General features: G+C 45.4%; 1 protein-coding gene across 5 annotated transcripts in view; it reads left to right on the top strand.

Moving 5' to 3' along the window:
* Positions 1-22,707, top strand: part of TMEM260 (transmembrane protein 260) — a 32,915-nt gene extending 10,208 nt beyond the window's left edge. For 2 of the 5 annotated variants that reach the window (XM_064423033.1, XM_064423031.1), the window contains exons 4-16: positions 8,246-8,423; positions 10,332-10,445; positions 12,272-12,451; positions 15,205-15,245; positions 15,601-15,684; positions 16,055-16,172; positions 16,423-16,598; positions 17,800-17,971; positions 18,585-18,733; positions 19,535-19,711; positions 20,437-20,490; positions 20,884-20,974; positions 21,068-21,546. In XM_064423033.1, the coding sequence (XP_064279103.1) occupies positions 8,246-8,423; positions 10,332-10,445; positions 12,272-12,451; positions 15,205-15,245; positions 15,601-15,684; positions 16,055-16,172; positions 16,423-16,598; positions 17,800-17,971; positions 18,585-18,733; positions 19,535-19,711; positions 20,437-20,490; positions 20,884-20,974; positions 21,068-21,385 (1,852 nt within the window). In that variant the 3' untranslated portion in view covers positions 21,386-21,546. Of the gene's footprint in view, positions 1-8,245; positions 8,424-10,331; positions 10,446-12,271; positions 12,452-15,204; positions 15,246-15,600; positions 15,685-16,054; positions 16,173-16,422; positions 16,599-17,799; positions 17,972-18,584; positions 18,734-19,534; positions 19,712-20,436; positions 20,491-20,883; positions 20,975-21,067; positions 21,547-22,065 lie in introns of those variants that run through there. The other 3 variants (XR_010364111.1, XR_010364112.1, XM_064423032.1) reach the window with 3 other exon arrangements.
* The last annotated feature ends 3,378 nt before the right edge of the window (positions 22,708-26,085 follow it).

Raw genomic sequence — 26,085 nt, 5'->3', positions numbered from 1 at the left:
GCCAGAGCAGGATTCATCCCTGAGAACAGTTTGACTCCGTTTTTTATGGACATGACTTGGGGAAGATGGAGAGATGAGAGAGGAGCCTGCTCAACCAGAGTGGGAAATTAAGAAATTGGGCTTTGGGGAAGGAGGAATCTCCTTAGAGGGCGTGTTTGGATTTTTCCAGATTCCAGATTATCGTAGATTATCTCTGTTGTAGCACAGCAGGAACGTCTTGGGCATTGGGGAAGCGGCTGTGCTTAGTGAGAAGTAGTTACAAAGTTTTAGGTGGGAGAGAAGAAAGGAATGTACTCAGGTACTAATTTGCTTTTAGAAAATCTGCTGTGACCCCTGGCTAATTGATCACATATCTATTTTTATTTTTTTTCCCACTTGTCCCCAGAATAAACCGGCGCTGAGTTCAGTCTGTTTGAAGACGCTGCCAAATCTGTTCATTTGCATTTGGCTCTAAAGTAGGCACACGAGGCTGCAGTAACTCTGCTTCATTTTGAAAAGGGTTGGGGAGGGGTGGGGGGAAGAAAAGCAGGGCAAAAAACCTCTTTTTAAAAAAAAAAAAAAAAGACTGAAGAGTCTTTTCTGACAGCTAGTCAGAGTTAGAATTAGTTCAAGGAAATGTTAATAATGCACTGCCTGGCTTAATCCCTTTGATATCACCAGGTATCCTCCTGTTCATGGGTTAATTGCTTTAAAAGCGGAGGCAATATTCTGAGCGGTGGGCCGCTTCACCTTTTCACAGCTGTTACCATTGAGTGACAACTAAATCCCATGTGTAAGATGAGGAAGAGCTCAATCTCCAATTGGGAGAAAATTTATGTAAACCGCAATCCCTTCAGAATGTGCGGAAGTCACAGACTTTCTTGATTTACTCTGCTTTTCCCAGAAAGCTCCATTGTTCCCTTCCCTAAGTCCCATCAACCCTTTGTAGCAGAATATCACAGCGGCGGCAGATAGCTTGAAATATATAAATGCTATCATAGCTCTGATTAATAGCGGCGCTTATGAGTCAAGTCTGATAACGGAGCAGCTCTCCACTCAATTTCAGATACCGCTAATGGAATCTGTCTCCTGCAATTGTAATGTGAGAAGGGCTAATTTGCCATGGAGCTTGGAGCTGTCACCAGCCGGGGATTGGGGGGTCAGATGGGAGCTGCCAGGTTTTTGCCCTGCAGCTTGTATCTCTCGCTTTGAATAGCGCAGCCCCCTGCCTGCCAGGGAGCTGATAGGCCGCCGGGGGGTTTATGCCACTCGTACAATAGCGAAGGGCTGCATGGGCTGACTTGGTAATTGTGAAGCCAGCTCATTTTTATTTTATTTTATATTTTATTCTATTTTTTCTCCCCCCCTCAACTCCTTCCTTTCCGCCCCCCCCCTTCACTCCTTTTTTTTTTTCTTTCTTTTTTTTTTATACGGCTGCATAATTTCTAATAAGGGGTTTTAACAAATGTCAGATTAGGAAAAGTTTCTGCAATTACCCAAAAAAAAAAAAAAGAAAAAGCCAACTTATAAAACATTTAAATAGCTCAAGTCGGCTCCTACTGCGGGTTGGGGTTTTTTGGCTGCTGGAAGCAGGCGCTGGTTATTACAGGAGCCTGGGATAAAGGTGTATCTATTTTCCAAGGATTGTGAATCAAATAATGGGTTGAACTAATACACCCTTTGCACTTGCAAAGACACCAGGAGAGAATTTCTCATTTGTAATGGCTGGAAGCACAGTTTGTACAACTCAAATGTGAGTATGGGGTGATATTCCTTAAAGCAGCGCAGCCCTGTGAGCATTTTATGGATGTGTCATGAGCTGTTCCACTCGTTGAGCTGCTCTGGAATAGCTTGGCATGGAAGTGTTGAATTTAAATACCAAACTCCCTTGGCAAGGGGCTGCTGCAGGCAGGCTCTGCTCCAGTGGTGATGGACATCCTGGAGCATGCAAGGTGTGAGGTTGGGATGTCTCATTCCTCGCTCCCCTGACAAGTTGTCACGGGGGGCTCTTCCCATCCCTGGTGTCCAGACCCAGTGTAGACCCACAGAGGTGCTTGCTGCCATCCCAGAGCAGTTTGATCCTCCCAGCAAGAGGACCCAAGGTGACTCTGCCCCAGGACACAAGGGATAGGGTGCAAGATGGCTCTTGCACGTGCTGGTGACCTTTACAGGTCCACATTTCCAAAGGGATGGGCAGAGACAATATCCTTCAGAGGTGGTGTCCCAACTGGACACCTCCAGTCTAGGAGGATGTGTGTGGGAGAATGCAAGGACCAGCTCCCCTTTGCCAAAATCCTCACTGGCTCAGCACTCCTTAAGCACCCGGGACCATCCCCTCTCCAAACTGTGGCATTTCAATAAAATAACTACAAGAAGGAAGAGTCAGGAATTGATGGCAGTGCCTGGCTGGGTGTGAGGCATCCCATGTGGTGGGAGGTGAGAATGCTGTCTGCTCACCCCCATCCCAGAAATCACAGTCTGTGGGAATGCTGGAGCTGTGGGATGCTGAAGTCCCGTTTCACACCAAGGACAGCAGCTGGTTGTGACCAGACTGCTTTGGTTTTATTTTATGGTGGCTCTGCCTCTTCGCTCGGTCTCTTTTCCCTTGGCTCCTTGTGACCATGGGGCTCAACCAGGAGAGATGAGCCAAGCCCTGCTCTCCTTCCTCCTCCTCCTGCTGCGGGCAGGGCTTAAGTGGCTATTGAGCTCCAGGTCCTTGAGGAAGAATAAAATCTGGTTTGCTATTCCCTGTAGTACCTGAGCTGGCTCTTCAGCGCTGAGAGCAAGAGAAACCGCCTTTTGTCATGGAGTGTTTGTGGCTGAGAGGCAGGCAAACCCAGAGGGATTGGGGTTTTGGGGGATGATTATTGTTACTTAAGCCCTAAAGTCCTGTTTGGATTTTAATTTTTAAATAATTCTTCTATTTCAGCGCCAATGCTCATGCACACTTACAATTTATCAGTGGGAAGCTTGGTTGTTGAGTCTTCTACGTCCTTTTCTGTTTGGCCTCATCAAAAAAATAGTTGTTTTCTTTTAAATTGATTGATTAACAAGCAAACCTCTTAAATCCAAAATGTTAACTCTTTAGTGCACTGCCTTGAAATAAAAATACATTGAAGGAATGTATCTTTGCTGCTGCAAAGAGACAGAAGTTGCTGGTGATGTACCTGGAGTCTGTGGAAGTGAACAGGGAACCACTGACATCAAGGTCATCATCTGCAGGTGCAGGGACAGACAGAATTTTTTTTTAAAATCCATTATTTAGTTAATTAGGGGAGATTTTAAAAATAAGGAGAGTTTTTTATTATTCTACTCCCTAAAAAAAAATAAATGAAAGATGCAAGGCTAAGATCTCCTGCCTATAAAGTTCTGGAGGGAAAAGAAGGCAGAAATAATCAGCTTATTTCACTAGGTACAGATAGGTGTTGCCAGTGTTAAATACATCAGCTTCAAATATAAACCATTCCCATTATCTTACTTTTCTTAATGAATCCAGTGCACTGAAGATTGCATTTAACGGAAACATTTTAATTAAATTCCAGTTCCCATCCATGTGTAGCTTTATGCCGATCATTTAATACGTTTTGGGGAATTATTAAATAGAGAATGTCTACTGTTTATTTTATAAATAAAAAGTAAAGATGCTGGTGGAATTTTTTGTTAAAGGCATATGACTTGTAACCTTGGCTAAAGGAAAATTTTACTAAACTTAAAAGAAAGGCTAAATTTTAAATTGCAGTCTTGCGTGTTTTAGTGATTGTCAACAAATAAGAAGCTAAAAACTATACTTGAAAAAAAAACCCCGGGTTAATATATTTAATTTCAGTTTTCCCAAATGTTCCTGCAAACTCTTAATTAAAAACTTGTAGCTAAAATAGTCCTGATTAAGGCAAATTCCTGCTGGCTGCATCCTTGGAGCTGAGGCTCAGCAGCACATTCTTTCACTTGCATGCTTGAAAAAGAAAACAAAATCATAATTTATTTTTTTAGTCTTTTCCTAAGGGAAAAGGGATGTTTTATGTTTAGGGATGCCATGGGAAAATACTTCTTAGAAAGGACTGTGTGACCTCTCCTTTGCTGACTCTTTCTGTCCTTTCTGAGTGTGTTTTTAGATGATGGTCATGAAGACTTTCCCCAATTTTGCCATGGCTTAGATTCTTTTCTTCTTCCGTGAGTTGGCTCTGGTGCTGAGGCTGTTCTTTCTCGTACTGGGCCCAAGACTGGGGAAACAAGCTGGATTTGGGGGAGGAGCCATCTACCCTCCCTGCTCCCCAAAATATTGGGATAAAGCTCTCCTGAGATGTTGCTTTTCCATGAGGCCAGTTGAGGATTCAGCTGCTGGGTGTCTTTGCCATGTTTTGTAGCACCTCAGCTCTCTTTGAAAAATGTGTTTAAAGACAGAAGCACAAGTAGAAGTTGAGTGAGGATAATTCTCTGCTGCTGTCTGCTCTGCAGTCCTGATCTGCTGTCCAGAGGAAAGACAGGTTAAGCAACTGGAAGGTATTTTCAGGAAAAAACCCCAAATGTTTCTTTCTCCCAACCATGGCACAGGTGGGAATCCTCCAGCCAGTGCAGATTGCAGAGTGTGAGGCTCCAGGCAGGGTGACTGAGCCCAAGGGCTCTGTGCTTCCTTCTTGTCCAATATTGTTCCTTGTTGTCCAAATATTTCACTGCAGGAAATATGTGCATTGTCACTGGCAGGCCTGGTGTTGATTTTGGTGAGACAAGTAACCACGTGCCATGAAGAACTTCTTAACTTCCATACAAATGGCCTCTTCCTCCTGTTCCCTCTGTCTCCACATTGGCCACTGGGTTGCTGTGCTCTTGTGGGCTTATGGGAGGTCTCCTTGAGCTCTTGAATTAACCTTCTTCCACAAAATACTCTGTCTTAACCACAAGAATTCTCTGCCTGTAATTAAGGCAGCCATTATCTTCTGGCTCCCTAATGTCCTGCTTCCTTGTGTAACATGTCACCAACATCTCCAGTTGTAGATTGCACTGCACTCCTTTGCAATTTTTTTGGTGCTTTTTAGAGAATTACAGAATCCCAGGATGGTTTGGGTTGGAAAGGATCTTAAAGCTCATCCCATTCCAACCCCCTGCCATAGGTAGGGACACCTCTCACTAGACCAGGCTGCTCAAATCCCCATCCAGCCTGGTATGGAGCACTTCCAGGGATGGGGGAAAAAAAATCTTGGCCTTGGGTTTCTTGACCTGAGTTTCAAAGCTCTGCCCCATCCCTTTGCTTTTTCAGTTTTTCCAATCTGTTTTACTCTAGGTTTTGTGCCTTTTCTGGAGAGTTCTTTGATCTCCCTTTGCCTTCCATCACTGAACACACATCAGTGTATTTTCCACCTTTAGGTTGGTCTTTGGTCCAGAGTGGTGTAGGTGGCTGAGCTTTCCATGCCTGAGGTTTTTTATCACTTCCTTGGACAGGGTGTGCATTTGAGGTCATCTTGGCTCTGAGGCAGCAGAAATGTGGCACATTGTCACTCTGTGCTGGAGAGTTCCAAGAGGCTGCAGAGGCGGAGGAGCATGGAGACCCTCATGTTGATCAAAATGAGCTGGAGAACCACATTACCCCAGCTGCAGGGCAGGATTGATTTAATTTATCCCAAAATCATGCTGACAATTGCCTGGGATTAATTTCTGTTTGTCCTGCTGGTGCTACTTTGCACTGTGGATTGTTGCGTTTCTTCTGCCAGGTGCTCTTCATCCTCCTCTGGAGATACCTGCTCTGATTGCTTCCACTTCTGAGAGTCTCCCTCTGAATCAGCAAACTCACAAACCCATCATTTCCATTGCTGGTAACAGACCCTGCAGAAAAACTTGGTCTCTTGGTCTTGGGAAGCTTGCACTTCCCAAAGCTGTTTTCTTGATGTTTTTCAGGAATGCAACATGTTCCCCTTTGGTTTTTTGACATCTGTGGTACTTAGAGGAGCTTAGTGCTCTGAGCATGAAATGGGCTGTCACAGAGGGGGCTCAGCAGCCTGGCTTTCCCATGAGTTTCCTGGGAAAGTTGTTCAGCCTGGAGAAGATTCCAGGGAGACCTTAGAGCTCCTTCCAAAACCTAAAAGAGCTCCAAGAGAGATGAGGAGAGACTTGGACAAAGGCCTGAAGTGACAGGACAAGGGGGAATGGATTCCCACTGCCAGAGGGCAGGGTTAGGTGGGATATGGGAAGGAATTCCTGGCTGTGAGGATGGGGAGGACCTGGCACAGGGTGCCCAGAGCAGCTGTGGCTGCCCCTGGATCCCTGGAAGTGTTCCAGGCCAGGCTGGACAGAGCTTGGAGCAACCTGGGACAGTGGAAGGTGTCCCTGCCCATGGGTTAAGTTAGAACAGGCTGACCTTTAAGTTCCCTTCCCACCTGAGCCGTTCTATGATTGTTTTCATGATTCTGTGGACAGGCAGGTCTGTGGGCTGTGCTTAGTTTGGGCTCCTGACCCTGCTCTGCTTGGTGAGCAGAGGTGTCCTGTGTCCCACATAGCTGGGATAAGCCTTTAAGCTTTGGGTTGAGTGGCTTTTGCTTAAGCCTGGTTTCATAAAACTCAACTCTCAGGTTTGAGACTTTTTGTCAAGAGGATGGGATTTCTTTCATCTCATTTGAACTCTCATGATATGTTTGAGTCTTTTCTGGGAAAGACAAGGAGAACTGGTGAATGATTGGGACGTTTGCCTAAAGTGCTGCTTTTCTGAAGATTTTTGGAAAAGTTGTTTCACCTTTTTTTACCTTATTTCCCTGCAAGAATTTCAAAGGGATTTATGGAGTTGTTTCTTTCTAACTAAAAGTTTGAACTGTTTAAGTGGTTTAGTCAAAACAGGAACATTATGAAGTGGATTTATGTATTGGGGGTCTCTTGGTTTTTAATTACACATGGTCCTGCTGCCCTTTCCTGGTATTTTTCTTCAGTTTTGGTTGTTTTTGTTTTTTTTTTCCAGTTCTGGTGATTTTTTGAGACTTCTTCCCACAGTCTTGATGTTGAATTTGCTGTCACCTTGACCCTGGCCTGGAACACCTCAGAATTGTTTCCTTTTTTCCCAATGTTAACTCCATACTTCTCACCCTTTGGCTACATCCCGCAGGTGCAGATCTCAAAATACTTCACAAAGGAGATAAAAATCATTAGTCCTATTTTCCAGATACCTTCAGGTACTCTGGCAAACCAAGCAGAGGGGCCCTTGTAGAGAGAGCTCTATCAGGAGCTTCCTCAAGTGGAAATCACACGTGTAGCTCAATGAAGAGTTGGGTATTTTATAATTTTTTTGGCTTAGACCAGCTAGAATTGTTAGGATTAAATGGAACTGTTTGTGTCTGTGGTGAAATTAGAAAAATACCCAATTTGTGGTGGAGACTAGCTGAGTCTTACAGTGGAATAGTGAATTTCTGGAGTGTAACTTTGACCACAGCCACAGCTATTTGTATTTTTGGATAAAGCTTGGTTGAGCATGTTGTGGTGCCCTACACTGCCTCTTTTCAGGGTGACTTCCTAAAGGAGAGAGCTTCCAGACAGGCAGAGGCAGAGCTGCTCCCAGTGAGGCTGGGTGGGAAGAGCACTGTGGTGGAATGGGTTTCCTGAATTCCACCTCGTGGGCTGCCTGTGCTGGCTGCAGCATCCAGCTGAGCTGGGCAGGCAGCTCCGTGGGGAACGTGCCATAATCCCATCTGGGAGTCACAGGGATGGCCAGCTTTGGGCTCACAGCCATCCCAGCTGTGGGTGCTTCACCCTCTCCCTCCCTCTTGCTGGAGCTGGCACCCATTTCCCACACTCCTGACCTCTCCCTGCTGGGACTGTGGGTGCTGCAATCCCCAGGACAGCAAACCCCCACCCAGGAAAGCCCTGCCAATGCTGTCCATCCTGAATATCTCTAATCCATTCTTAATTCAGCTCCTGGATGAATTGAAGGCTGCACCCTTGCTGGCATCTCCTCCGGAGTATCCCATTAAAGCCATGACTCCCTGGCTCCCTGCACCCTCTGGGCCTTCCCTCATCAGGATTTCTGAAGCAAATTCAATCCTGGAAGTTTTTCATGGCAAGAAGAAGCAAATTCTTTGGTGCTGGGTGGCTGGCAAACAGGCTCTGCTCTTCCCAGTGGCAATCCTTAGCAAAGAAATTATTAGGGAGATCTTAACCATATAATATTTTGGCAGGGTGCTGGGTGGCACTCTCTGCTGCTGCAGTATGGTTTAAAAAAAAATAAAAAAAGGACAATAAAGTAGGCTTTTTTTTGTTGGAAAAGAAGATTTCATGTTATCTGTGTTTGCAGGCTTTCTGGCTCATATGCTGGAGGAATCCTTGCTGCGGGGGTGTTTTCATTTTCCCGTCTAACATGGCAGTGGTCCATCACGGCGGAGGTTTTCAGCTTAAACAATCTGTTTGTGGGGCTGCTGATGGCTCTCACTGCTCATTTTGAGGAGGCATCCACTGCAAAAGAGAGATCAAAGGTAAAACATCTCAAGCAAAGTGAATAGTTCTTTATTTTTTTCGTAATTGGTTTGCACCTGTTTGTTTAATTTCCTGTTCACTAACTGCTGATTTAGTTTTGTTTAAATAAAAAGGCCAAGGTGTGGGTCTTGCTTCAGCACCTGTGCTGGGTGGGGTCCATCTCTGACCTACCTGGATGTTCAAAAGTGACAAACATTGAAAAAACCCTGCCCACTTTGCTTAAGGATTGAGTTGGGACCTGTTGGATGGGTTTGGGATTGATTTATTTAATACTCACAGGATGGAAGCAGAAAAATCAAAATAATTTCCGTCTGAACATTTTAGTTCATCCTGCATCAAAGACACAAACTAGGCTGTGAGCGTTCAAGGTTTTGTTTTAAGAATTGGTAATTTTCTTGGGGGTAAATGGGTATATTGTACAGAAAACTTCATCTAATCAGAAACCAGGTTCCAACTCAAAAACAGGAACGAGCAAATTTTCAATCATTTTTTCTTTTGAAATTAAATGTGCCCCTAAAATAATGGCATTGTTAAACACAGAGACTTTAAATTTCATGCTGTATTTTCTACTTTATAAGCAGACTAGTCAGCCAAATGATATTTTTGCTCAGCAGTCTTGTTCTTTCTACTTTTGTTTGCCCGAACATCTGATCTCCTTTCCTCCGACAGACTTGCCTGCTGTGACTCCTGTAAATTGTGTGAATAAAGGGATTTTTGTCGGGCTAGGCTAGAATTTCAGGAGTCTGCAGTAGTAGTTTACTCAGCTTCATGAGTTCTCAAATAACATGTTTTATCAATGGCTACAGAGACTGTGTTTTACCATTGGATTTTTTAACAATTATTATTATTTTCTAACGAGCAGCGTCCCGAGATCCCCACAACCTGAACTCCACAGACACGGAGCTGGGCGTTTTCCAGCTTTCTCCCATGTTTCACATGCCCAGTTTCCAATGGGATTTTCAAAATTAGATTTTCAGAAGCAGTTAAGGAGCTTGTTCCAATGGTTTTTGGAGTGTCTGGCATCCCACGCCTGGAAGAAGCCAGGCTGCCAACAGCAAGCTTGCAATGCTTTTCATAAATCAGATGGTCATACAGACATCATATTGGAGCTCATCTATGTACTTAAAAAATGACTGAGGTGGTTCTGAGCTCTTCCAGGCCGCTCTGAGACCCACAAAGGTTTTTCTGAACTTACAGCAAGGTGCTTCCATGGCAGGGCAGTGTCCAGCATGGAATGCTGTGCACTTAATTAAAAATTACAAGGTGATCCCATCAGTACACCAGGGCAAGTGTTTGCATCTCATGCAGCACCCTCACCAGGGGCTGAAACAAACAGGGGAGGTTTAGGGTGGATATCAGAAAAAGGTTCTTTCCCCAGAGGGTGGTTGGGCACTGGAACAGGCTTGAGGTTTTAGAATAATGAGGTGTCATCTTTAATTCCTTTGGCTTAGGAAGTTTGTGCAGCCCTGACTTTAGCCCTCTGTGCCTAACAAAGAGGAAAAAATCATTCCTGCTACAGAAAATTATATTTATTTAGATAATGCCTTTATTTTAGAACATTTCTGAAAAATCACAGAGTGAACTGCTGGGCAGCCTCCCCTGTGCAGCTGGGTTCAGGAATTGGACTCATCCCATCATTATGATATGATGATGCTGCACAGGATCTCTGTATGCATGTAGGCATGGCTGTTCAGCTGGACACTTCTTAAAGAATGTTTTCTGTTAAACACTTGAAATCTCCCTGTAACAAATAAAAAATCCCCTGAGTTCTGTGTTGCAACTGACCACTGCTCACTGGTGTATTTGCCTTTCTCCTCTAAGGATGCTGTGCTGAATCTTTTTGATCTCTGGACGATTTTGAAAACTTGTAAATAGTAATTGTGATTTTTATTTTTTTTCCCTCCCAGATCTCTAAATGGGGTGCCTTTTGCTGTGGGCTCAGTCTGTGCAATCAGCACACCATAGTGCTTTATGTTGCTTGTGTTGTGCCCTGGGTTCTCACACAGCTTTTCAGAAAGAAGGTATGTATTTATAGACATTTACACACTCACACCTCTGTTTTTCTAAGGCTGGGGTTATTTCTTCTCCCTCAGGACTTGGGTCACTTCTAAGTTGATGTATGTGATTAATCATGGCCCACTGAAGTTACAGTCTGACACCACAGCCATTGATCTCAAGGGGGTGTGGTTTAAAGAGGGGCTTTTGACAAGGGCATGGAGTGATAGGACAAGAGGCTTTAACTGATAGGGGGTAGGGTTAGATTTAGATATTAGGAAGAAATTCTTCCCTGTGAGGGTGGGGAGGCCCTGGCCCAGGGTGCCCAGAGAAGCTCTGGCTGCCCCTGGATCCCTGGAAGTGTCCAAGGCCAGGCTGGACAGGGCTTGGAGCAGCCTGGGACAGTGGAAGGTGTCCCTGCCCATGGCAGGGTGTTAAAACAAGATGATATCTAAGTTCCCTTCCAACCCAAGCCATTCTGTGGTTCTTTGATCACAGTTTAGGTCTTTGTTCATGTTGGTGATCTGTGACCCCCGCCCTGGTGTCCCCTGGCACAGGAGTGCTCTGCCCTAGCTGTTTGCAAATACCCTGTGAGCTAAAATAATAGTTGGAAGTAAAAACTCAGACTTCCCCATGCCATCAGCTCCCCTGGAGACGAGTTGCTGTGTGTTGGCTCCCTGGTGGTGACCAGCAGAAGCCACATCCACCCTGAGAAGTGTGCCACTTCTCAGGAGTGGCACAGGGCATAACTAAGCCTGGGTGAAGCACATGAGCTGCAAGAAATGTGATGCAATTCAGACAAGCTTGATCCAAAATCTCTTCAGCATCCCCAGCAACGCCCTTTTCTGGCCATGTATTTCCATTAACACAATCAAGAATCACTTCTGCAATATATTTGTAGTTTGTTTGGGGTTTTTTTTTGAGCAGGGAGGTCCAGAGAGACCTCTGTGATTTCCAGCAAAGGCAATGCTGTGCCAATATGATAATCCTGGGAAATACTTTGCACAGCCCAGTAGTGCCTGCTGCAGGAAACCACTGAATAAGATGGAAATGGATGGAAAACTGCCTTTTTAAAGTACAAATGAGCCACCTTTCTTCTGAAGGAGCTTTGACCACCATCATTATCAAGCTCCTTTCTCTGCTCCATAGATCATCACTCCCAGTAACCCCAAATGCTGAGGAAGTGCTTTGATTGACAGGGCAGTGGCTAACGACAAAGCAAGCGTGCAATATTCTAGGGTGGGATTTTCCAAAGCACTTAAAGGAGTTAGGCACAGAAGTCCCTTTGAAAGTCTTGTCTCCCTGACCCCTTAGGCAGTGTCGAAAATCCCACCCCAAAAGTTGGCCTATCCAATTTAGCCAGCGTAATCACGATCAAGGAAATGGCAAAACTGACTCCTGATGATGGTGATGATGTGTGCAGTTGTACTAGAGCAGCATTTATGTGGGGTGTTTTTGTTGTTTTTTTTTTTTTGCCAGATGGAAAACCAGCCAACTCTTAATCGCTGCAAAGTGGGTTATCTCAGCCTTGCAGTGCTCCAGCCATCTATGCATGTCATGCCATGATTTAAATGTGAAAGATGCAATGAGTATGATACTCATGAGTCCTAGCTAATATTATTTGCTTCACTTAAATTTCACCCTGCCATGCAAAGGAGATCAGTTTGATGCAGTTTCCTAGTAATCCACAAAATCGTAAGGTTTAACATAGCATTTTGTAGGGACTTACTATAAATTGAGAGATCAGCTCTGTGTAAATATATTTGATGTTTTTTCTTTATCTGTTCTTGAAGTTCCAGCGTGATTAAACCAAAATAAACATTGTTATGCAATATGACATATTTTGGTGCAGGAATTGTCCCTAGGCCATTTGCTGAAGTTGGGTTTATGCTTTTTGGCTGGATTGCTGCCTTATCTCTATCTGCCGGCTTCATCCTACCTCAATCGAGCCCGCTGGACATGGGGAGACCAGACGACTTTTCAAGGATTTTTGACCCACTTTCTGAGGGAAGAATATGGGACATTCAATCTGGTAAACAAGGGTCACTTCCTAAATTGCTTCCTTTTCACTTATGCAACAGCAGAAGTGTTCTGTTTGTGACGATTGAGGGCTTGCGGGGAAGGAAATTGAAAATGTTTCATTTTTTAAGCATTCGTTTTGGATTTCGACCTCCTGACCTGTCAGGTTTTCTGGGAATGAATCACATGGCTGGGAAAGCAAAGAGATAATTCTCATTGCCTTATGGGGTGAGCCATATTATTTCCTGGGAGATGTATGAGTGTCTTGTGTGTGTTGGAGCCCAAAGAACAAACTGTGCCAGAGGGAGTTTGTGACATCAATTTTATAGTGTTTTTAAGATGAATATTGTCTTATTTTTCTATTTTTAACTCAGACATTTAAAGAGGTCACAAGCAGTTTTCATTTAAAAGCTATTCCTCTTTAATTTACTGATGTTGAATTTAAGTGAGTGGTTGGTTTGAGGGCTCTAAATTATTCCTCTTAACTTACTAATGTTGAATTTAAGTGAATGGTTGGTTTGAGGCTTCTCAGGAACATCTGATCTGAGTTATTGAGGTCTCTGCTCTTGCCAAGAGAGGGAAGAGTCTGTGGTTGCTTTCAGAGTGTAGGGTTTGCCTCTCCTCCTCCTGCCCTGACTTGGATGTTGGGCTCTGGCCCCCCAAGGAAATCACCAGCCCATCACTTCAGAGTCTGTCCTGCTTCCAAGTTTTCAGAGCAGAGGGCTGGGAAATCACACCACTGGAAAAAAACAAAAAACAAAAAACAAAAACAAAAACAAACAAACAAAAAACCAAACCAAAACAAAACAAAACAAAAAAAAAACAAACCAAAAAACCCACAAAACACTAAAAAGGTGTGGTCTACATGTTCTGTCCCTCCCTGGAGTCCAGAAGCCCCAGATCCTCAGAAATCACCCTTCTCATGCAGCCAGTGTGACACAGCATCACTGTCACTGTGCCCTTCCACCCTTCTCAGAGAGCTGTGTGGCTGTAGCATGTGTGTCAAAAGACATGAAAATTCCTGCTGCCGCCACTAAATCTGCCCAAAAACTCTTACAGAGATCAGGTCCAGCCTCTGAGGGACTTGTGAGACTTCCCCTGTTGTCCTGTTCCCAGCTGTCTCCTGAGAATCAGCCTCCACCGGGCAGAGCAGTACCAAGGCATGCAAATCCCTTAACTCCTCTCTCCATCAAATGTGATGAATTCAAGTTGATGTTCAGGAGGCTTAGGGATGGCCTGTGTGTAATCCTGCACCACAAATCACATTTAGGATGAACTTGTCTGAAGCAGGAGCAATAAATACAGCCAAATCCAAGTGCTTGGTCCTGGTGCCAGTTGGGATAATGCCAGAGCACTGCTGGATGGACAGACAGCTTCTACATCCCATAGCTCTGTTTTAAGGGTAGGCAGGGTCAAAAAAAAAAGCCCAGAAAATATTTTGGAGAGGGTTCCACCTGTAAGCCATGGGTCAGAAATGTCATCTCTGTGATGGATGTGTCCCGGGCCATCAGCTGCCAGCAAGGTGGGGCTTCAGGAGCTGTGAGCTGGCTCTCCATCCTCTAACACTTATTTTTTAATCAAATCCTGATGCAATTAGGTATTCCATTTTTACTGAGATTAAATATTCCTTTCAGAACTCTTGAATCTGTTCACCTTATCTTTAATCTGGTAGCCACCACTTTTCCAACAAGCAGCAATGAAGGGAATTCCTCTCCTCCACACAGCATATCTTTTTCCCCAGACCTGTGCCATGGATTGCAGGTCTCTGCAATAAAAATTCTCATTATCTCACAAAGATTTTGTACAGCTCTGCATTTGTCAGGGCAGAGGAGACAGGAGCAAGTCTGGTAAGCAAGGAGGAATTGAGCTTGTTCAGGATGTGGGGAGATGTCACAGCAAATAATTGCATCATGGAGATAGAGAACATGGCCTCAAGTTGTGGCGGGAAAGGTTTAGGTTGGATATTAGGAAAAAAAAATTCACAGAAAGAATGGTCAGGAATTGGAATAGGCTGCCCAGGGATGGAGAGTCCAGCACTGCCCTGGGCAGCCCATTCCAGTGGCAGCTCCAAAGCTTTTAAGGGCTGGTGTGACTTTTTTTTTTTTTTTTTTTATGTGAATGAAGTGCTGATGAAAGTTATGGGATTGACAGCTTTGCAAACTCAGTGTTGCTGTTTAATCACATAACCCAGGGTAGTGCCTACAAGACCTGCAGGAGCACGTTGTCCCAGACTTCTGTTGTCTCTGATTTTAGGGACAGAGATCAGAGTCCCCCAGTCCAGGCTAGGAGGATCCAGGATCTATTTGTATATCTCTACAAGAAAAAAAAGCATCCACAAATTTGTGAAGTTGGGAAGTGGTGGAGTCCCTGTTCCTGTAGGGATTTGAAAGCTGTGCGGATGTGGCACTTAGGGACATGGGTCAGTGGTGGCCTGGGCAGTGCTGGGGGAGTGGTTGGACTCAATGACCTCAGAGAGCTTTTCCAACCCAAATGATTCCATGATACAGCAGAGATCATGGTTAAACCATATGACATGCTCTAATCACAGGATAATGAGTTGTCAGCACCTTGAAGAAGTGCTTATCCAGGGGGTGAATCCCTCAGTGTCATCACCTAAAACAGGGATGTGGGACAACACCTTGCAGTGAAGGCTTGAGCAGAGGCTGCTGCCTTTCTTGCAAACAGAAAATGAGAAGATTTTCCTTGCCCTGGTGATACCCAGTCAGTGTGTGGGTTCCTCATGGGTTTCCTTTGTTTTTATTTCAGGCCAAGTCCGAGACAGGATCCAGCATGGGGGAGATGCTGCTGTGAGTAACACCTTGGCTGTGCCTTTCACCTGTTGCTGCTGCTGTCCTTTGGGCCAGAGTGGCTCCTGTCCTTCCTTTCCTCACCCTGTCCAGAGCTGGGCCATGTCTGTCCAGCACAGGGACAGCATCCTGCCCTCTGTCTTCCCCACTGAAGGAGAAACATTGAATCCTCCATCCCAGTGATTTTCCCTTCAAAATTCTTCCATATAACCCACCCATGTCCCATTTCTGGTAGACTCAATCCCAGCAGAATGGGAATATGTTCTGTTGTGCTTATTCCCTGTCTCTTCTGACACAATAATTGAGTGCAGGGAAGATTTTGGGGTTACAAATCCATGCTTTAATTTCTCCACAGTTTCCAGCTGGCACAGATGAAGTCAGAGCTCTCCCTTCCTGTCCTTGCCCTGGCACTGGTGGCCTGTGTGAGCACAGCACTGCTGTAAGTTGAACAATATTTGCTTCAATGTGCATTTTTTCCCCATTTTTCTTACTGCCTGCATGGGCAGCTTGTTTTGCCTTCTGCTTGCTGCTGCAGAAATTGCAGCAATTGGCTGTGGTCATCAATTATTAAGAGCAAAATATCCCTTACTCCTGGTTAACCCTGTGGCTTGGTAGGTGGCAAGCTTAAAACTCCTGAAATGCTGATGGCTTTGTGCTTTGAAAACAGAAGTTTCATAGATGGCAAAGGTAAAGAAAGACTCATCAGCTCCTTGTGTTAAATGCATTTGGGTATGCAAGTACAAGCACATATAATTTTTGCTTTGTTTTCCATCATGTCTCAGGAGTGATACTTTTTTTTTTTTAAATAGGAAAAAGCAGCAGAAATCACCTGTGATCTGGCTCTTCACTGGAATGCTCTGCCTTTATTCCCTTTTCTTTGCTTGGAGAGCAAATTTGGATGTTACAAAGCCTCTGTTTCTAGGCGTGGTAAGTTGCACTCCCAAAGTAGCTGTGGCATGTTAATTTTTGAGAGAAACATTCAAAACCTTAAAACCACCTGACCAGCAGCAGGCACTTGTCTTGAAACTCCAGAAGGTGCCAAAATACAGCTCCAAGGGCAGGTTGGACAGGGTTTGGAGCAACCTGGTCTAGTGGAAGGTGTGGGATGGGGGGTGGAATGGGATGATCTTTATGGTGCCCTCCAACCCCACCCCAGTTGTGGGATTCTCTCTCCTAGGTGGAGCGGTTTTGGCTGCAGAGCAGTGCTGTGGTGGCTGTGCTGGCAGGGCTGGGGCTGGCCACACTGGCCAGCCTTGGGAGGGGCACTGTGCTGGAGGGCTCCTGGCTGCTGCCAGGCTTGGAGTGGCTTCCTGCTCTTGCCCTCGTGGCTTCTCAGCTTTGGGCAAATTACAGGTGAGGAGTTCCCTCGGTGTCGCCTTGCAGGGTGACCTGGGGTGCTGCTGGGGTTTCTGTGCTTGGCTGGGAGTGGGAAGGGCACTTTTCACACCTCACCTAAGCTTACATGCTCACAGCCTCCAGAACTCCCTGGTTTGGTCTCCTCAGAGTCACCAACTCCAGGCTGTAAATGAGGATGTCACAGAGGTTGAGGGAAAAAAACTCTGTAGGTATGTTAACTTCTAAAAAACCCTTGTAAATCTGTGCTTTTTCTCCTAAGGAGGTTTGCAGAATTTATGTGGCCCAAACTTCTCTTGCTTTCCTTCAGGCTACCTTGTGCCCTGAAGGTTTTTCTGATTTTTTCCCCATTTTTGTAGATTTAAATTTGTAGTTTTGGGCTTCCTTATCCCATAACCTATGCAGTCACTTGGATAGAATCAGTGTCCTGATGAGGATGCTCAGGTACAGGCTGACCAAGGAAGTGTAGACTTCATCCTCAGGAATCCTTTTTTTGGCACACCTTTGCCAAAGGCTTGTCCATAGGTGAGCCAATCATAGCTCCTGTCCTCAAGTGTCATCTGAATCCATACCTGGAGTATGTGGACACAACTTCAGTGAAAAGGATCCAGTCTTAGATCATGTAAACCAACATCTGCCTGACACTACAAAAACTTGGGGTTTTCCATCTTAAAGGAAACATTAAAGGATGAGGAGGATTTCAAATACTCTATGGAACCATTGTTGTACTGGCACTTCCAGTACCATCTAATACATTTTTAGATTTCGCCCAAAAAGAAATCAGAATTAAGGTGAAAGTGTGCAGTTAGTGTGTATTTTGGCAGAACTGTAGTGGGTAGTGCTTTCTGCAGGGGCCTGTGCTTTAAATGCTTTCTTTCTGCATCTCATTTTCTCTGGAAATGGAGATATTAAGTTGTTGTAGTGATTCAGTTGTTGACACTCTCCATCCCTGGAAGTTGAAGGTCAGGTTGGATGGGGCTGGAGCAACCTGGGACAGTGGAAGGTGTCCCTGCCCATGGCAGGAGTGGAGTGAGATGTTCTTTAAAGTCCCTTCCAGCCTAAACCATTCTATGACTCTGTGATCCAGCCTGACCAGGGTGGATTTCCCCTGTGGGTGCCCGTTGATAAAATTGTCCTGAATTTCTGCAAAGCCATGCAAATACCTGGTTTAAAGATTCTGTTTTCCATCTGTTCTCTTCAGCACTTGTGATCAGAGCAGCAACTATGTTATTGATAAGTTTGCAAGGAACGTGCTGTCCTCCATGCCAACGGGAGCAGTGATCCTGCTAAGAGGAGACCTGCCTGGGAATGCTCTTCGTTACCTTCATTATTGTGAGGGGATGAGGCCAGATGTCACCTTGGTGGACCAGGAGGTAAGTTCAGAAAGTGCTGTTTAGAAAGGCAGATTCAGACATCAGCTGCAGAAGTTCAGTTGTTCTTTGAGAAGGTCTCTTTAAAACTCATTATGTGGAAATTAATAAAATTGATGTTTTTTTTAAAGAACTGTGGGTAACCCTGGGATGGAATGTGCACATTCCTTTTTCAGTGAGAAATGGGAAAACAAACAGTTACAGGATGGGTCACCCACACTTCCACTGCCACATCATCCTCACACCTGTCTTTGCAGCTTTGCATACCCAATTCTTGGTGTTTAACCAAACCAAATCCCTGTTGTGCGTCTTACCAGCAGTGGCTGTTTTATGGTGGAGTGAGGACCATGTACCTGTGATCAAAAGACACTGGTGACCCAGTCTGGTGCTGTGGTGTGACCATGGTGGCCCAGTCTGGCCATGGTGACCCAGTCTGGCCATGGTGACCCAGTCTGGTGCTGTTATTTAACCGTGGTGACCCAGCCTGGTCTCGTGTCACTGCTGACGTGGTTGGTGACATCCCTGACCAAATGGTCATTGCTCCTGCAGAAACCGTTTCTTCTGGATGCAAATCTTCTGATGGCTGTTCAGATGGTGACAATGGCTTCTATTCCAGATGATGACTTACGGGTGGTATTTACCCAAGCTGGCAAAGCATTTACCTGGTGTTTATTTTCCCGGGAACCGGTGGAATCCTGTGGAAGGAGCATTACCCGACGGGACACTCGCCTTTAATCTCCATCGTTTCCTCAAAGTAAATAAACAGTAAGCATTTCTTTCATATGTAACAGCTTTCCTAAAATCTCTGACCTTTTTTTTTTTTTTCCTCTTGAAATTGTTTATGGAACAGCTTGGTACTGCATCCAAAAGACCAATTTTCTCCACTGACTTCCTCCCTGGTGGCGAGATTATTTTTGCAATTAAAGCAAAATATCTCTGCAGAAGTAACTCCATCCGGATATAATATTGCCTGTTGTTTTGAGGTTGGTTTGGTTTTTAGGAAGGAGAGGGAAAAAAGGTGATCTGCAGAGTGTTTACTGATGATTTTTTTGTTGTTGTTGTCAATACAATTCATCACAGAGAATAGGAACATTCCTGTGTACTCAGAACGACGATGGTTGGAGAGCAAATTGCTGCTGCTTCTCCTTTGTGAACATTGTGGCCAACTGATTAGCATAGAATGAATGTATTCCAGGAATAATCATCATATAAAAATAGCTTAGTAAGAGTGGAGAAAGGATTAGATACTCACACGAATAAGAATAGCATCTGCATTTAGACTAGCTGGGGTGAGCCCTGCGAGGCTGGGGAGGCACAGGAGCACAGCCAGGTGCCAGTGGGCAGAAATGGGCTTCTCCTACAGCTTCTGGCCTGTTTGGGAGGTCCAGGAGAAGGGGACAGGATGTGCTCAGGATGGGCAGATGGGAATTCTGTTTTCCAGACTGCCCCAAAAGGTGCCCCAAAAGGTGCCCCAAAAGGTGTGGTTTGGTTTGCTCAGGGACACGGGGTAGCCCATGGTCTCTGAGGTGGTTTCACCATTGCTCTCTCTGTTGGTTTTTTTGGCAGTAAGGAAGTGTTTGTCTGCATAGGTCTTCATGAAGGGGACTCGACGTGGAGAAGGAGCCACTCGCTGTGGCCCTGGGGGACGTGTGAAAAGTTGGTTCCTTCTGGGGCTGTGTTTGACCCAGCAGAGTGGATTCGTCTCACAAGGAATCTCTATAACTGGACTGAAGACTATGGCAGGTACGAGGCAGAGGAGCCTCTGCTCCTTCCTGCTCATCATTTTCTGCCAGCAGCATTGCCACACCTACTGCAGTGTTAAAGGAATCAAACAAGAGCCATTATCTCAATATTTTGTGTTCTGGAGAGGTAGCAGGGAGAAATTCTTCCCTGTCAGGGTGGTGAGATGCTGGCACAGTCCAGAGAGCTGGGCTGCCCCATCCCTGGCAGTGTTCCTGGCCAGCTTGGACAGGGCTTGGAGCAACCTGGGATGGTGGAAGGTGTCCCTGCTCATGGCAGGGAGTTGGAATGAGATGATCTTTAAGGTCTCTTCCAACCCAAACCATTCCATGATCTGTGATTTTTAAGAGTGTGAAAACCAGCAAGGACATCTCTAGTCAAATATGAGGTACAATTCTGACCTTAAAACTTGATCAGGATCTAAAATTATTGAGACATCCAGAGGTTTGAATGTCATAGGCTGACCTGTGGTGGTAAAAAACATCTCTGGCTCTGAGATCTGGGATGCTGTGAAACACCTGATATGCCAGAGTCTCCTTCTGTGGAGAGAGAGGCACAAAGTTTTTTGAATCACAGAGAATCAGCTGAATTGCCTGCTGTCAGAGCCACAGGCTTCATGACAAGTTTTCTTCTGCCTGGGGTGTCTGTAGCTGGGCTGGAAGGGTTGTGGTGGGTGAAACCCAGCGACGTGGATCTGATGGCTGAATTTTATTTCCATTCCCATTTAGTTTCAGCCCCTCTTCCTGGGAAGCTGTCGCCAATGAGGAGATGTGGCAAGCCAGGTAATTTTCCTTTGCTCTCTTCCAACAGGCAGTGGGCACTGCCAGCTCAGTGGTGTGGAAACACCCACCAAAGCAGGCGGCTTGATGGGCCGTGGCCTTATTGGGTGTGCACGTGCCAGGCTTTAGAAGGAAAAGGCTGGCAGGATGAGATGAAGCATGCAAGGCTGCCAGCAAAGCCTTCAGGAAAGTGGCTGTTTTGTTCACCAAAAGGTTCTGCTCAAAGTGTCTCAAAGGTAGTTGGGGTGTAGGGTGAGGAAATAGGTTATGGAGAGAAATTTATGTCACTGATGGCTTTGCTGTCCCATGTGGACGTGTTGAAGCTGTGTATAACCCTGTGATGGGAGCTGGTTGCATGAAGCAGTTACCACATGGAAGTTTTTCTCCTTTTCCTAGGATGAAAACAGCTTTCTTCATCTTTGACCTCGCAGAAACGGCCAGTGTGACTGCAGAAATGAAAGCACAGCTTTACACATTTGCATACACTGTAAGTCCTGGCTTGGGTTAAGAGTGCTCCCTGCATCCTAATTTTTTTGCCTCCCTCATAATTTTTTTACCCCCTTTTCTTTTACATTTCTAGAGTCCATGGAAATACAGTGTTTCCACGCTGCAATCTTCACTCCCCTTGTTCATCCAAACTGGGAGCACAGCCGATTCACAGAGATTTGTTCAGGGATTTGATCCATTCCTGCTTGCCCCTTGGTCATGGAGGATGCCAGCAGCAAACCAGTCAACACCCTGCTTTTGCTATAATTATGTTGTCTGTGCTGGGCTCCAAACCCATGCCAAGAGATTGCTTGTCCTGAAGTCCCCTCTATGCACTTGTCCCCTCTGTCATTACACAGTGCAGTCTGAGCCAGCAAGTGTAAAATCCGACAGTCTTCTCACTGCAAATTAATTCTGCTGCATTTCACACCAAAGAATAACACCCATAAGCTGGTGTAGGTATCTCTGGAAATACTGGACTGCCTGAGATGCCAACAGATGCATGAAGTGATCAGTGTGTGTCAGCAGAGAGGAGCAGTGTTTCGTACTCCAGCACAGAATCAACAAATGGTTTCCTTAATTCTTGCCCGTTTTGCTGTGATTTTTGCTGTTCTGCAAAGTTCCCGGGCACATGCCTGCTGTTGAGCTTATGAATATTCCCACTCAAGTCAACAGACTGCTTAAGTCCTGTGGAAGACATCCTGATCTCCTGAAATATTGAGTAAATGTCTTGCAGGCGCGGCAGTTAAATCTCCTTTTTCCCCCAGCTTGGTGTAACACCTCTCCGGGGGAAGCACATAATGTGCTGTGGGGTTATCACCATCATCTGTAATGTTTCTAAACAAACAGCTGCTGTTGGAAGGGAAACGTTTCAGCCCCCCTTGGATTTCTGATTCATGCTGCTGAATGGCAAACACAGAGCAAATTACAGAAATACTCCAGCTCTGGACTTGGACATCTAAATAGCATCTGTTTCTTTCCAGGCAGTTTTGAAGCACTGTTAAAAGCTGTTGCTCCCACTTTGTTCAATTAATTTGCTGCCCCTAACTTCTCTCTTTTTTTTTCTTTTCTTTTCTTTTTGTTCTTTTATAGTCATACAAAGAAATTGTCAACTCCCATCCCCATCACCCGGTGAACTGGCACAAAAACTACGCCATCGCCTGCGAGAGGATGCTGCGCCTCGGCCGGGGGGACCCCGAAACGCTGCTCTCCCAGACTGTGAAACACTTCCTGCTCTACACCCAGAGGGCAGAGGATGATCCCCAGCGCCAGGACATCCTGCAGGCTGTGCAGCACCTCAGGAAGGAGCTGCAGGGGCTGAGGAGGAGGAAAGCGGAGCTGAGGCGCAAAGCTGGGTAGCTCCTGGTCCTGCTGAAATGTTGAAGTTGGAACTTAAAATCTGAGATAGTCCTTGGCAGTGTGAGAGTGGTTTTAAAAGGTGTCAGAAATGGCAGCAGAGAGGAAATCCAGTGTGATCCCCTCTGCAGGAACATAGTGATGTTTGATTTCTGTTGCCAAATGAACTTTTTGGGGGGTAGGGGAGAAGCTCACCACTAAATAAAATATCAGGTTTCAAAAAAGAAAGTCTTCTTTTACAAGAAAACTCTGAGTTTGTACTGTGAATATATATATTTTAATGACTGCAACATCCATTCTAGATGTAAAAATGTATTTAGCATTTTATTCTTTCCTCTGTTGCTGAGCCAAGAGGTTTCCTAAAGCCATTTTTCATTAGCTGTGCTGTGCCTGTGTGTTTTTGTGGTGGGTTTCCAGCAGGACAAGCTGTGGGATGGTGCCCTCCCAGAAGCCTGGTCATTCACTGTTTGGGATGTGCTCTGAGCCCTGGCTGTGCCTGTGCCCAAGGGCACTGCAGAATCAATCACAGAATCCCAGGATTGTTTGGGTTGGAAGTGACCTTAAAGATCATCTCATTCCAACCCCCTGCCATGGACAGGGACACCTTCCACTAGCCCAGGTTGCTGTAAACTCTGTCCAGCCTGGCCTGGAACACTTCCAGGGATGGAGCAGCCACAGCTTCTCTGGGCACCCTGTGTCAGGACCTCACCACCCTCCCAGGGAAGAATTTCTTTCCAATATCCCATCTAACCCTGCCCCTCCTTCACTTAGAAGCCTTCCCCCCTTGTCCTGTCACTTCATGCCCATGTAAACAGTTCTTTTCCAGCTCTCTGGAGCCCCTTTAGGTACTGGAAGGACAGGGTGTCCTGCTGGAATGGAGTGGATAGAGACCAACCCATTTTTTTCTGCCTCCCGTGCTTTTCAGGGATTTCTGCTTTCCTTCCTTTGGGATTTTATGATGGGATGGTCTTTATTGCTTAGAGTTCCAACAGTGAGCAAGAAACTCGTGTATTTTCCCTTGCAGAGGGTCTCTGCTGCAGCAGTGTGACATCTCCTGCACTGGGGTGGGGGGACTGTGGTCCTGAGACCCACCTGGGATGTAAGAGCAGCTCCCCTGGGATGCTGCTCCCCTGGATGCTGCTCTCTCCATGGGTCATGGCATCCCTGCTGTCGCCTGTCTGGGCTCTGCTGGGGATGCCAGAACTGCAATTTTGAAGATATCAGGGCTTTAACCAAAAGAATTGGGTGTGGATCCGCCCTGCTTTTTAATCTGCCCCAACAGCCAAGTGACTTCTGGGGTTAACAAGAACTCATCTTCTTCTTTTCAATGAAAAAGACATAAAATGTGGTTTTCAATATTTTTGTAAGTTAACAGTACTTCAAATGCTTAAAACAGACCCAGAACTCTGGGGGTGTTCCTGTAAAGCCCCATTCATCCGAAACCTCAGATGTTATTCTGTGGTTTTGTGATACCTCAGCCCAGTGTTTTGCAGGAGACAAATTGCTGCCAGGTCAGGATTTCTTTTGGACTGGTAAAATTGTCAGAGAAGAAAGAAGTACTTCTGTAAAGATCACATTATGAAACAGCATCTCTGGAGCAGGTTGGGATGGGGGCAGGAGAGAGGGGTGTTGCAGGTGGATTCTCTGCTGGTCTCGAGTTTGAGGTGTGTGTAGGGACACGTGGCTGCTACTCCTAATAGATCATTTTAAAAGTGGATCACCTCTCTCTCTCCAAGTGCTGATTTTTCCCACTTTCACTGAATGCTTCCCATATAAAAATCAGGCTGCTGTCTAGGAATCTCTAACTCCAGTTGCAAAATAACATCCTTTATTTTTCACTCTCTCACTCTTGATTTATTTTTGTAGTATATGATTTCCATAGCAATTCCCCCTTAATTCCTGTGAGCCATTCCTGTACGAACAGCAGATGGGAAATGAGCAATAAAAAGAGGGAAAACTGTGGCTTCTGGGTTGCAGAGCCACAAAGCAGAGGGGTGAGAGGGAGCAGGAGCAGTTCAGGGGTGTCATTTTAACTCTTTGTGTTGTAATTGACTACATTTCAGGTCGGCTGTGCCTCACTTAAATCTTTTCCCTCCTCTCAATCCCTGCAGAAGTGTTTGTACAGAGAGAGGGAATATCACACATTCCTCCGTGCAGCTTTCTCAGCGCAGGCTTTCTCCTTCCCTTCTCCAAACCAGTCCTCCAGCCCTGGCAGAAAAGCATCAGGAATCCAGTTTTTGAATGCTTTTGTTACCTGCATTATTGCAAATCCATTCAAGCAAATATACTGAGCTGAGGGTTTTCTTTATCTTGATTAGATGCCCCTCCTTAAGCTGCATAGTCTTGAAATAATTGGAAGCTCTTGTGGACCCCACTATCTGCTCCGGGAGAAAAGAGGAGCTGTGCTGAGTAAAGTATCATCCTATATTGTAATAAGCAGTGGTGGTGGCTGCAAAAAAGGACTTTACCACCAGCAAAAGCCTTCCAGGTGTGAAGAGCAGTGGGATGGTGATGCCTTTTTTAGGGAGAAAATCAGAACCGTGCCGTTGACGTGCTCCGTGTCCTTACAAATTCTGCTCACACGAGATGCAGGGATCCGTGCTGGGTGTTCAGCACAAGATATGCCACGGAGGGGGAAATATCCAGCACTGATGGAACTTCCAAAATTCCTCCCCCTGAACCTGTTCAAATGAGATTTGCTGGTGCTCGCAGACGGAGACGCTGCGTGGATGTTGCTGAGCCTGTTGGCTAAAAGGCGGTGCGGAGGGATGCTGGCAGAGTTTAATTTTTATCAGCTCCTCTTAGGTGGCACCCTGAAGTTTATCAAACAAGCAAAGCTGATTTGCTCTTCGTTAGTCTCAGTTGCATGAATCGGTTGCCAAGTAAACAGGATTTTGCATTTTCCTAATTACTTTCATATTTGTGTTTTACCTCTATTTGTTCTCTTGCAAAACGGGTCCTAATAATTAGTCAGGCTCCTGCTGCCTAGACCTGAAAAAAAAAAAAAAGGGGGTGGGGGCAGAGGGGAAAAAAGACTTCTGAGGGTTTTTTCTCCCTTATAAATTCATTTTTGTTACAAGCATCTTTTATACATATTACTAAAGGGAGCGCACTAAGAAATGCAAATAATAGTTCTTTATTTTATTATGACAGTTAATTAATAGCAACCTGTTTTAATGAATAAAGTCACTCAGAGTCCTTCAGCACTTCCTAAGTAGAGGCCAGAATCTGTAGGGATTCTTTTTTCCCCCCCATTGTATAGCTCCAAGACTCGGCGCACTATATAGGGGCTGTATAGAAATGCTCGCTAATGAAGAGGGAGGGTGAGGAACTTGTCTGCATTCAAAGATCACTGGTGAGTCATTCAGCGAGAAAAGGCCCCTTGCTAGGAATAGTCACAGTTCCGCGGCATTGTGCTAGCAAAAGGGTTTGATCAAAGGTCTCCTGCCGAGCTTGCATGGTTTCCTTTCATACGACGACCATAATTAAAACCACTAATTCTCTTTTAAAATGCTGCAGGATGCCATGTAGGCATCTGTCTGGAGTGTCCTTTGTGCTGTCGGGAGCTGTTAAGGACCAGCGCCGAGGGCTTTTCAGCGACATGCCAGTCAGGAAGGTGATTCGACATAAGGGTGCCTCTGAAGGCTTGACAGGGCCTTGACTACACAATTCCAGCTGAATTTGCCCCTTGTCAGCTGCCAGTAAATAAATCTCAAAGAAGAAGGAGGAGGGGGGAAAAAGCTGAAGTTTCATTAC

This window comes from Passer domesticus, chromosome 6 (assembly GCF_036417665.1).
Source record: "Passer domesticus isolate bPasDom1 chromosome 6, bPasDom1.hap1, whole genome shotgun sequence".
Taxonomy (NCBI): domain Eukaryota; kingdom Metazoa; phylum Chordata; class Aves; order Passeriformes; family Passeridae; genus Passer; species Passer domesticus.
This window is presented reverse-complemented; position numbering and strand designations above follow the sequence as displayed.